At 49.0% G+C, this 11,843-nt stretch overlaps 2 protein-coding genes across 2 annotated transcripts; one reads left to right on the top strand and one right to left on the bottom strand.

Annotated features, from left to right (window-relative positions):
* Positions 1–289: 289 nt before the first annotated feature.
* On the bottom strand, positions 290–7,368 carry EIF3I (eukaryotic translation initiation factor 3 subunit I). Its single transcript, XM_021539384.2, is given in 12 exon segments — positions 290–653; positions 940–1,032; positions 1,211–1,284; positions 1,711–1,800; positions 2,086–2,196; positions 3,319–3,446; positions 4,450–4,599; positions 5,727–5,792; positions 6,760–6,847; positions 6,932–7,024; positions 7,245–7,273; positions 7,276–7,368. Coding segments are annotated over 12 exon segments (1,089 nt in total). The 5' UTR covers positions 7,361–7,368; the 3' UTR covers positions 290–571.
* On the top strand, positions 7,316–11,679 carry TMEM234 (transmembrane protein 234). Its single transcript, XM_077788543.1, has 5 exons — positions 7,316–7,371; positions 8,545–8,684; positions 10,108–10,174; positions 10,265–10,357; positions 11,016–11,679. The coding sequence occupies exons 1-5, from the start codon at positions 7,359–7,361 to the stop codon at positions 11,135–11,137; spliced, it is 435 nt and encodes a 144-aa protein (XP_077644669.1). The 5' UTR covers positions 7,316–7,358; the 3' UTR covers positions 11,138–11,679.
* The last annotated feature ends 164 nt before the right edge of the window (positions 11,680–11,843 follow it).

Below are 11,843 nucleotides of genomic sequence, written 5' to 3'. Positions count from 1 at the left end.
GGGTGGGAGGAGAGACTTTTCCACCACACAGAACCCCTGAACCAGGCCGGGGTTCTGACAGAAAACAATTCCTGCCTGCTGCCCTTGCAGCTTTTTCACACTTCAGGGCAGGGCCTGAGGCTGTGCAGCCTCCCTGGGAAGGAGTGCATGGGTGGGCAGAGGTCCCAGGAGGAGCAGTGCTGCTCCATGGGTGTGGAACAAAGCACTGGCAACAGAGCTGGGAAAAAGTCCTTGGGTTAATTTTGGTCCAGATGGGGAAAACCAACCTAAAAAAAACCCACAGAGGTGCTTTTCCTTGTGTTTACAAAAGATTTCTATTTATTTCCTCATTTTTTTCCCTTCCCCTGATTTATAAATATGCCTAGCAGGCAGGCAGCCAAGCCAGTTCCCTTTGCTCTTCTTCCAGTAAAAGCCATCCCTGCCGTTTGGAGCTGCTGGAATTCCCACTTCCCCAACTTCCCACAGCCCCCAAATCTCTGCCAAGAACGTCTCCAGGCCTTTCCAACAGTCCTGTGCTGGAGGAAGGGGTTGGAGAAGGGAAAAGAAGAGGAGGGGAGAGGAAAATTCTCCTTCAGGCTTCAAACTCGAACTCGAAGTACTGGGGATCGAAGTAGTGGATGCGGACGTAGCCGTCCTCACCCCCGCTGCTGTAGCTGCAGGAGGAAAGGGAAAAGTCAGGAATGCTGCTGGAAGCCAAGAATTGGGAAATCCAGCCTCACCACCCCCTCCTGAAACTGATACAGGGATCACAAAGAGGGACAAAAGATCAGTGACGTGGCCCAAGTGTGGGGCAGGGTGTGAGGAAGGCCCGGGCTGGCTCAGAATTCGGGTGCTGGTTCCATTCCCACCACAGAAATCCCCTGAGGCTGGTCATATCCCAGTTAAAAAGTGGGACTGGGTGGACTGGGGACACTGCAAGGTCCCCAGGGAGGCTCTCACCTCTTCCCATCAGGGTGGAAGGCCACGCTGTTGATGGGCCCGAAGTGCCCCTTGACTCTGCCAAACTCCTCCTCAAAAGCCAAGTGGAAGAACCTGGGGGGAGGAAAATTGAAATTGTCACGAGCCCAGGAGGGAAAAAACCCAAAGAAAAAAAGAGCTCAAGGGTTTCTCCAGCACTGCCAACTTCCCAAAAGCAAGGGAAGAGCAATCCTTGGGATGTCAGGAATGCTCTGGGTGAGGATTCAGCCCTGCCAGAGGGAAAAGCACCAACCTGGCCTCGAATTTGCCAATCCTGGTGGAGGTTGTGGTCACATCCATGGCCTCCTGCCCTCCACCCAGCACCACCTGCAGGGCAGAGAAGCCAGAGAAACCACAGCCCTTCAGTGCTTCCCTCTGGGATTTAGGGAATTCTGGGCTCACCGAGGTTGGGGGAGACCTCCAAGATCGAGGCCAGCATGGATCCCCACCTTGAAAGCAGTTTAGAGCAGTGAGTGCCAGGACCAGAGGTTCCCTGGACACCTCCAGGGGTGGTGACTGCCTCCAGCACTTCCCATTAATCCAAGAAATCCCAGAAATCCATCAGCAGTCCTCCAACCCCCTCAGGAATTAATTCCCACCTCTCTTACACAACTGAGCAGAGGACACAGAGCTTTCTTCCCAGTGCCTGACCCAGCAAAATTCCCCAGGCTCATTCCAGAATCCTGGTTTTAGGCTGGAGGGGGAGTGCAGGAACCACAGGATCAGTGAGACCCTGAGGGAGCTCATCCTTACGTGGTCAAAAATGGGGGACAGGGCAGCAGAATTCACCGGCCGCTCCGTCCGGAACGTCTTCAGGTGCTTCAGGGATGTGCAGTCAAAGAGCTACAAGGGAAAAAGGATAAATTCATGGATTAGCTCCAGATCAGGAGCCTCACTTGCATGGATGTTCCCTCTGCAAGCTCCAATCCCAAAAATATTCCCCCAGAAAGGGAAATCTCCCCCCTTCCAGAGGTGACAAACTGCAAACGTTCCATGGAAATACCCAAAGATTTCTTTCTCAATGCTTGGCTGTTCATTCAGCACCTCCTCTTCCTCCCTGAACATTCCCAAGGAGCAAAACTCCCCCTGGGCAGAGATCCTGGCAGGAAATCTGCAGGAGAAGCTCACCTTGGCTGTGTTGTCCTTGGAGGCAGTGATGAACATGGTCATGTCCCGGGAGGTCTGGATGTCGTTGATTTGCTTGGTGTGCTCCTTGATATTCGACAGCAGCTCCCCTGACTGCAGGGGAAGAGGAATTTTCAGGGAGCTGGGAAGGGATTCCCTCATCAAAAACAACATGGAATGGAATCCTGGAATGCTCTGGGTGGGAATTTAGGGGTGGATTCAGTTCCACGTCCCTGCTCTATGTCAATCCCAGCCTCACTCAGGGGAGACTCAGATTTTGAAAGGGAAAAGGAAGAGGAAATTTCAAGGAGGTGGGAAGTGATTCCCTCATTAAAAACACCTTGGGAGATCATGGAATGAAACCCTGGAATGCTCTGGGTGGGAATTTAGGGGTGGATTCAGTTCCATGTCCCTGTGCTGTGTCATTTCCAGCCTCGCTCAGGGAAAACTCAGATTTTCAAAAGGAAGGGGAAAAGAAATTTTCAAGGATACAGGAAATTATTCCCTCATTAAAAACACCTTGAGAGATCCTGGAATGGAACCCTGGAATGCTCTGGGTGGGAATTTACAGGTGGATTCAGTTCCACATCTCTGTGCTGTGCCAATTCCAGCCTCATTCAGGGAAGACTCAGATTTTAAAAGGGATGGGGAAGAGGAATTTTCAAGGAGCTGGGAAGTAATTCCCTCATTAAAAACATCTTAAGAAATCATGGAATGGGATCCTGGAAGGCTCTGGAAGTGAATTTAGGGATGGATTCAGTCCCACACCCCTGCACTGAGGTGTCACTTCCAGCCTTGCTCGGGGGAACCTCAGATTTTAACAGGGGAGGGGAAGAGGAATTTTCAGGGAGCTTGGAAACTATTCCCTCATTTAAAGTAACATGGAACAGAACCCTGGAATGCTCTGGAAGGGAATTTAGGGATAGATTCAGTTCCATGTCCCTTGCAGTCTCACTCAGGGAACCTCAGATTTTAACAGGGACAGGGAACAGAAATTTTCAGGGAGCTGGGAAGCAACTCCCTCCCTAAAAACAACATGGAACAGAATCCTGGAACGCTCTGGGTGGGAAAAGAATTTAGGGATGGATTCAGTCCCACATCCCAGTGCTGTGCCAACCCCAGCCTGGCTCAGGGGAGCCCCATATTTTACTGCCCCTTGCAGGAGCTGCTGTTTGGAGCCCCAAATCCCACAATTCCAGGCCTGATCCCCCCAGGAATGCTGCCCCAGGCCCTGACCTTGGCACTGAACTGGTTGAGCTCCCCGTTCTCGTGGCCAGCAATGATGAACTCCCCGAGCGGGCCCCACACGGCGCTGGTGATTTTGGAGTCGCTGCAGGGAATCTTCATGTAGGGCTCGTTGTTCTCTGTGGGGAGGAGCCACAGCCACCCTCAGGGGCTGCGCCCACCCTTTGTCCCCTTAGGTCCCCTGCTCGGCTCGGATTTGGGCTTTTCCAGCATTTTAAGGGGGGATTTTTGGGGATTTGGGCTTTTCCAGCATTTCAAGGGGGGATTCCTTGGGGATTTGGGCTTTTCCAGCATTTCAAGGAGGGATTCCTTGGTGATTTGTGCCTTTCCAGCATTTCAAGGGGGGATTTTTGGGGATTTGGGCTTTTCCAGCATTTCAAGAATGGATTCCTTGGGTGATTTGGGCTTTTCCATCATTTCAAGGGGGGATTCCTTGGGGATTTGTGCCTTTCCAGCATTTTAAGCATGGATTCTTCGGGGATTTGTGCCTTTCCAGCATTTCAAGGGGGGGATTCCTTGGGGATTTGGGCTTTTCCAGCATTTTAAGCATGGATTCTTTGGTGATTTGGCCTTTTCCAGCATTTCAAGGAGGGATTCTTTGGTGATTTGTGCCTTTCCAGCATTTCAAGGGGGGATTTGGGCTTTTCCAGCATTTCAAGAATGGATTCCTTGGGTGATTTGGGCTTTTCCAGCATTTCAAGGGGGGATTCCTTGGGGATTTGTGCCTTTCCAGCATTTTAAGCATGGATTCTTTGGGGATTTGTGCCTTTCCAGCATTTCAAGGGGGGGATTTTTGGTGATTCGGGCTTTTCCAGCATTTCAAGCCTGGATTCCTTGGTTCTTTTAATTTGTGGAGCTCAGGGGCAGCATTCTGCTGTTCCCAAAGGAATCCCACAGGGAAATAGGGAAGGAATTGTGTCCTTTGCTGACGTGATCACCCCCAAACCACTCCCAGCCACGCAGCAAAGAGAATTTTTTTAGTGAAGCATCTCCTCTGCTCCATCCCTGGAAGCGCTGGAGCAATTTGGGACGGGGGAAGGAACCCCTGCCCATGGGAAGGGGGTGGGATTGAACCCCAAAAAGCAGAGTGGGATCACTGAGGGGGATTCCCTGGCCCCTCACCGATCTGGCTGGGGTCCCGGAGGTCGAAGAAGCTGACGAAGCACTGGTAGCCCATCTGCTTGTCCGTGGAGAACATGATGATGTTCCCCCCAAAGTCGAAGCCGCACGTCCTGACGGCCGAGCTGGTCTTCACCAGGGCCAGCTGCTTCCCTGGGGGAGCACAAGGGAATGGGAGGGAGGATTTGGGAACTCATTCCCTCGTTCCAAACCAGCTGGGAGGGCAGGGAGTGGGACCTGGAATGCTCTGGGTGGGAGTTCAGGGATGGATTCAGGTCCACATCTCTGTGTCACTTCCAGCCTTGCTCATGGGAAACTCAGATTTTAACAGGGAAGAGGAATTTTCAAGGAGATGGGAAGTGATTCCCTCATTAAAAACACCTTGGGAGAACATGGAATAAATCCTGGATGGCTTTGGAAGGGAATTTAGGGATGGATTCAGTTCCACATCTCTGTGCTGTGTCAATCCCAGCCTCGTTCATGGGAGAGTTAGATTTTAAGAGGAGGGGAAGAGGAATTTTCAGGGAGCTTGGAAATTATTCCCTCATTCAAAACATCCTGGGAGATCCTGGAATAGAATCCTGGAATGCTCTGGAAGTGAATTTAGGGATGGATTCAGTTCCACATCTCTGTGCTGTGTCAATCCCAGCCTTGCTCAGGGGAGGCTCAGATTTTAAAAGGGAAAAGGAAGAGGAATTTTCAAGGAGATGGGAAATTATTCCCTCATTAAAAACACTATGGAATATCATGGAATAGAATCCTGGAGTGCTTTAGGTGGGAAGGCAATTTAGGAATGGATTCAGTTTCACATCCCTGCTCTATGCCACTTCCAGCCTCGCATTTTAACAGGGAAGAGGAATTTTCAGGGAGCTGGGAAGTGATTGCCTCACTAAAAACAACATGGAACAGGACCCTGGGATGCTGTGGGTGGGAATTCAGGCATGGATTCAGCTCCACATCCCCGTGCTGTGCCAACCCCAGCCCCAGCAGAGCTCAGGGACAGCAGGAGGAGCTGCAGATCCCTCAGGGAGCCATTCCCAGCTCCCCATGGAATGCTTTGAGTTGGAATTCACCAAAATCCCCCCCAGCCCTGGGCAGGGCCACCTCCCACCCACCCCAGGTGGCTCCAGGTGGCCTGGGACACTTCCAGGGCTGAGGCCAAACCCAGGGAATTCCCTGAGAGGGAAGAATTCCTTCCAACACCTCCCCAGCTCCAGGGGATCCATTCCCGTGTCCTGCCCCCCAGGGGTGTCCCCAGGGGGATTTTGGGGTGGCCTCACCTGTCTCACAGTCCCAGAGGCGGCAGCTGTTGTCTGCAGAGCCCGTCAGAACGTGCCTGGTGTCCCCTGGGCCACCGCTGAGGGAAAATCACCCCAAATTCCACTGCCCGGCCACTCGCTGGATGTTTCTGCACCCAAAAATTGGATTTTTTGGGGGGTTTCTTTTGGGAAAACCTAGTCCAGGAAAGGCAGCACAGAACCCAAGTGTCCCCACTGCAAAATCCCATGGTTTTCCCATGAATTGAAAAGAAAAGAATCAGTTTCTTACATTTTTCCACACTTTTATCTCTGCTGCCCGTGGGAAAATCTCCCCAAATATCCAGGGAAGCAGCAAAAGGTACAATAAATCCAAATATGCATTGGGATGTTTATTATTTATTCCATATGGAAATCTATTATCTATTTCAAATGGAAATCTATTTTTTATTCCCAAAGGAAATCTATTATTTATTTCAAATAGAAATCTATTATTTTTTCCATATGGAAATCTATTACTTATTCCATATGGAAACATATAATTTATTCCATATGGAAATTTATTTTTTATTCCCAATTGAAACCTATTTTTTATTCCCAATGGAAACCTATTACCTATTCCATATGGAAATCTATTATTTATTCCATATGAAAACAAAGTATTTATTCCATATGGAAACATATTATTTATCCCATATGGAAACATATTATTTATTCCAAACAGAAATCTATTTTTTATTCCCAATGGAAAACTATTATTTATTCCAAATGGAAATCTATCATTTATTCCCAATGGAAATCTATTATTTATTTCCAAATGGAAACCTATTTTTTATTCCATATGGAAACATATTATTTATTCCGTATGGGAATCTATGATTTATTCCAAATCTGTGATTTATTCCCAATGGAAAAACACCCAAAGGATGGGAAAAGAAGAGGCAGAAGAAGAGTGAGCTGCTCCTCTTTGAGAGGAAAATGAGGAGGAATCGCCGGGAATGATTCAGCCACTAAAATATGGAATTAAACCGGTTTTTTTGGGAGGATCAAAGGATACAATCGGCATCCACACACCACACAGCTCCCGTGTGCCCGTTGTAAGTCCCCAACCTCTCTCCATTCACCGAATACCAGACATTGACGATCTGCGAGGAGACGGCAAAAAAAAAATAAATTAATAAATCAATTATTAAAATTAACGATAATTACCGGGGACGCCGAGCACTCACGGGATCCTTGGCCACGGTGAACAGCAGGTCTCCCTCGCGGTTGTATTTGATCTGAGTGATGGAGCGCTCATGGCCTTGCAGCAGGATGGGTTTCTGTAATTAATGATGGAATAATCAATGAGCGGCGCGAGGGAAATGGGGGTGAGGAGGAAAGGAGCGAGCGCGGCCCCCGGTCCGCGGCTCCTGGGACGCGGGGGGGCGGCTTTGCCGCCCCCCCACGCCCAGGAGCCGCGGACCGGGGGCTGGGAGTTGTTAAATCAGCGGTGGCGACTAAAAATCGCGAGAAACGAGCCCGCCGCCACCCCGGTCTCACCATGGCTGCCGCGCTGAGGCGTGAGGGGGAGCGGCACTTCCGGGGAGATGGCGGAAATACGTCACGGCAACTGAGCGACTTCCGGGAGGAAGCCGGAAGTGCCGCGGCGTTGCCATGGCGACCGTGGGTGAGTGGCGGCGATGGCGGCGGGGAGGGTTTGTTTGGGGAAGGGGGGAAAGGTGGCTGTGTGAGCTGTTCAGGAGCGCACGTAATCACGGGATGTGCTTTTCTACAGGTGTTTTTATCGGAGATCTCTGGGAATCAGGGGTGCAGACCCGAATCTGAGCGTGTTTTGTATTCTGTCGTTATATAACTTGTATATTCATTATTCAGTTTATATCGTTGTATTGTATACATTGGCTTTATTCAAGCATGAGTTTCTCGTGGTCTTTCTCAAGGCCCTGACCGCAGTTTATCATGATTATTCTTACGATTAAACAGTAATTATATTTAATCACTTAACAATCATCACATCTAACAATTATATCATTTATCATGTACTAGCTAGATGCAGTTCTAGCAAGCACAAGGCCTACACTTTCCCAGGGTATTTTCCCAGGGCCTACAAAGCTTAATTTTCCTTCTAACCCTAAGAGGAAAGCAGGGATTTATTCAAAGCCTTGGCAGGATACAGCTTGGGCAGCATGAGAGCCTGGCCTTGGCTAGACCCAAGGTGGACAGTGCATCACAAGTTTTCACATTTTTAGGAGTTTGGTCCATTTAAATATTGGGGATAATTGCCCAATTCCAGCTCCTGCTGTCCCCCCAGGCCAGGCTCTGACCCTGTCCCTGTCCCCATTGTCCTCAGGCCAGTCCCTGACCCTGTCCCTGTCCCCCAGGCTAGTCTCTGTCCCTGTCCCTGTCCCTGTCCCTGTCCCTGTCCCTGTCCCCATTGTCCCCCAGGCCAGGCTCTGACCCTGTCCCTGTCCCCCAGGCCAGGCTCTGACCCTGTCCCTGTCCCTGTCCCTGTCCCTGTCCCCATTGTCCCCCAGGCCAGGCTCTGACACTGTCCCTGTCCCCCAGGCCAGTCCTTGACCCTGTCCCTGTCCCCCAGGCCAGTCTCTGTCCCTGTCCCTGTCCCCATTGTCCCCCAGGCCAGTCCCTGACCCTGTCCCTGTCCCCCAGGCCAGGCTCTGACCCTGTCCCCATTGTCCCCCAGGCCAGGCTCTGACCCTGTCCCCATTGTCCCCCAGGCCAGTCCCTGACCCTGTCCCCATTGTCCCCCAGGCCAGGCTCTGACCCTGTCCCTGTCCCCCAGGCCAGTCCCTGTCCCTGTCCCTGACCCTGTCCCTGTCCCCAGGGCAGGCTGTGTCCCTGGCGCTGGTGGCCGCGCTCTGGGGCACCTCGGGCCCGTGGCTGCGGGCGGGGGCGCAGGAGCGGCGGGAGCGGAGCCCGCGGGGGCTGCTGGAGGAGCTGCGGCTGCTCGGCCGGAGCCGCGGGGTGAGAGCCGCTCCTTCCCTTCCCTTCCCTTCCCTTCCCTTCCCTTCCCTTCCCTTCCCTTCCCTTCCCTTCCCTTCCCTTCCCTTCCCTTCCCTTCCCTTCCCTTCCCTTCCCTTCCCTTCCCTTCCCTTCCCTTCCCTTCCCTTCCCTGGCCCCACCCCCTCCTCATCCTCATCCCCACACCCTCCTCCTCCTCACACCCTCCTCCTCCTCGGGCTCAATCCCCCCCATGCCAGGCGCTGTGCCAGGCCGGTTCTTTCTCCCAGGGTTTCCATGGAGGAGCACAGGGATCAATTCCCGGTTCTGCTCCTCGCCGTTCCCACCTGGAACGCGCCTGGAGAATTCTTTGGGTGGATTTTGGGGAGGATGCTTCGAGCCCGGTGGCCAAGCCCACCCAGCTGTGTTCGAACTCCAGAGAGGGGCACGAGTTGGGAGTTAGATGTGGGAGCTAGAAAAAGTAGGTTTGTAGTTTTAAAATCTCCTTTAAATAGTATATTAATGTATCATAATAAAGTTATAATATAGTTATTAGATATAATAGTATAGTATGTAATAGTACCTATAGTTATTATATAGAATATAATTACATATTTCATATAAATTTTTATATTATATATAAAATATACTATACTAGAATATACTATACTATAACATATAATAATATTATATATAACATAATATATTATTATACATAATTATATATATTTGTTTATATATTATATATAGTATAACATAATATAAAAACAATCTTATATATTATATACAATTACTATATATAATATACTAATATAATATAATATAATATAATATAATATAATATAATATAATATAATATAATATAATATAATATAATATAATATAATATAATATAATATATATTGTTATTATATATAATTTTATATATGTATATATTATATATAGTATAATATCATATAAACAATAATATTATATATTATATACAGTTATATATAATTTCATTTTCTAATATATATTTATACATATAATGTAATAGAAATAATATTATAAATATATTTTCATGTATTTATAATATAATGGAATTAATATATATAATATAAAAAATATAATTAATACAACTAATATAATAGAATTAATATATATAATATTATATAATAAATAGAATAGAATAGAATAGAATAGAATAGAATAGCATAAATATAATTTAATAAATATAATAAATATTATATAATTAATATAACAATTATATGTACTAAGCTAAAGAACTCATTCAGGCTCCTGCAGTCTGGCCTCTCCCTTCCCTCCCCGCGGGTTCCCCTCGTGCCCGGGACCCCAGGCCCGTGCCAGGCCCGTGCCAGGCCCGTGCCAGGCCCGTGCCAGGCCCGGCAGTGCCGCCCCTGCGCCCCCGGGGTGCCAGGGTGGGACCGTGCCCCTCCGTGTCCTGCAGTGCCTGCTGCCCTTCCTCCTCAACCAGGCCGGATCCCTCCTCTTCTACCTCACCTTGGCCTCCACAGGTCAGCTCCTCTGCTTCTTTGGGGGTTTTGTGCTTCCCTTGGAATAATCCGAATTAAACTGAATTTCTCCATTCGGAATTCACGTTTCAGACCTGACCCTGGCAGTGCCACTCTGCAACTCCCTGGCTTTGATTGTGACCCTGGTGACGGGGAAAATCCTGGGAGAGGACATTGGTGGCAAACGTGAGTCCCACTCCAAGAAATCTGCTTTTCTTGGATTGACATGGTTTGATTTTTAACATGGGGGATTTGATTTATAACGTAGAATTTGATTTATAATGTATAATTTGATTTATAACGTAGAATTTGATTTATAACGTAAATAATAATTATAATTACATTTATAATTTATTTTAGAATGTATACTTTAATTTATAATCTATTATACCTTTATTATAATGAATTTACAATGTATACTTTGTTGTAATTTATAATGTCTAGTTTAATTTACAATCTGCTTTAAAGACAACGAACACCACACAAGGCTTGAAGTGGATCACAGCAGCTTTGGCTGCAGGACCTAAAAGGGAATTAAAACAGATTTTTGGGCAGGGCTGGTGAATTTAAAGCCAGAACTGGCTGTTTTAAGCTGAAATGATTTATAGGCTTGAATTTTTCCCTCAGGAGATGTTTAACCATGAACAAAATGCCCACCATGGATAAAGAGTGGCCCAAAATCCCCCAAAAATCAACCAGCCCTGCTCAGGTGGTGAGGAAAAAGCAGGAAAACGTGACATTTCCAACTCCAGGAGCTGGGGCCCCGGCTGGAGGTTGTTGCTGGAGGCAGATTCCCAGTTTATTCCCATTTATTTGTCACGGATTTGTTTCTTCTCCCCCACAGGAGCTGTGGCAGGAATGCTGCTCACCGTGCTGGGAGTGTCCCTGTGCCTGGCTGGGGCTGAGGGAGCAGCAGGGGCTGGTCCAGGAGCTGATCCAGGACACCAGGAGCTGATCCAGAGCTGATCCAGGAGATGATCCAGGGCACCAGGAGCTGATCCAGGAGCTGATCCAGGGCACCCAGAGCTGATCCAGGACACCAGGAGCTGATCCAGGGCACCAGGAGATGATCCAGGAGCTGATCCAGGGCACCCAGAGCTGATCCAGGGCACCAGTAGCTGGTCCAGGAGCTGCTCCAAGGCACCAGGAGCTGGTCCAGGAGCTGATCCAGGAGATGCTCCAGGAGATGCTCCAGGGCACGAGGAGCTGGTCCAGGAGCTGATCCAGAGCAGCAGAAGCTGGTCCAGGATCTGCTCCAGGGCACCCAGAGCTGATCCAGGGCACCAGGAGCTGCTCCAGGGCTCCTGGCTCAGCCTCACTCAGGAAGGAGTTTTGGCATGGCCAAACCTTTTTGGGATTGCACCCCCTGAGTGCCCCGCTGCAGGAACAGCCAATTTTGTGCCTTAAGGGTTTTTCTGGGGGGCTCTTTGAAGACCACAGGGATTCAATTGTTTTCTTCAGCACGGGTAAGAAATGGTTAATAAATTATCCTGTGTCACCTCCTGGCACTGATGGATTTTGGATTAGCCCAAACCCTTCTGACCACCCCAAGAGCCTTCAACCAGCCCCTCACTGAGCCCAAACGCTTCCAGCCACCCCAAACCCTCCTGTGCAGCCTCCAGAGCACCCCAAACCCTTCTGAGCACCCAAAACCCTCCTGAGCACCACAAAA

This window comes from Lonchura striata, chromosome 26 (genome assembly GCF_046129695.1).
Source record: "Lonchura striata isolate bLonStr1 chromosome 26, bLonStr1.mat, whole genome shotgun sequence".
Classification (NCBI taxonomy): Eukaryota; Metazoa; Chordata; class Aves; order Passeriformes; family Estrildidae; genus Lonchura; species Lonchura striata.
Note: the sequence above shows the minus strand (reverse complement) of the source record. Positions and strands in the feature narration are given on the sequence as shown.

What these genes read in the sequence shown, in the direction of transcription:
- TMEM234 (XM_077788543.1), top strand. An exon ending in TGCTCGGCCGGAGCCGCGGG is followed by an intron (nt 8,685 to 10,107) that starts GTGAGAGCCGCT and finishes CGTGTCCTGCAG; the next exon opens with TGCCTGCTGCCCTTCCTCCT. An exon ending in CCTCACCTTGGCCTCCACAG is followed by an intron (nt 10,175 to 10,264) that starts GTCAGCTCCTCT and finishes TTCACGTTTCAG; the next exon opens with ACCTGACCCTGGCAGTGCCA.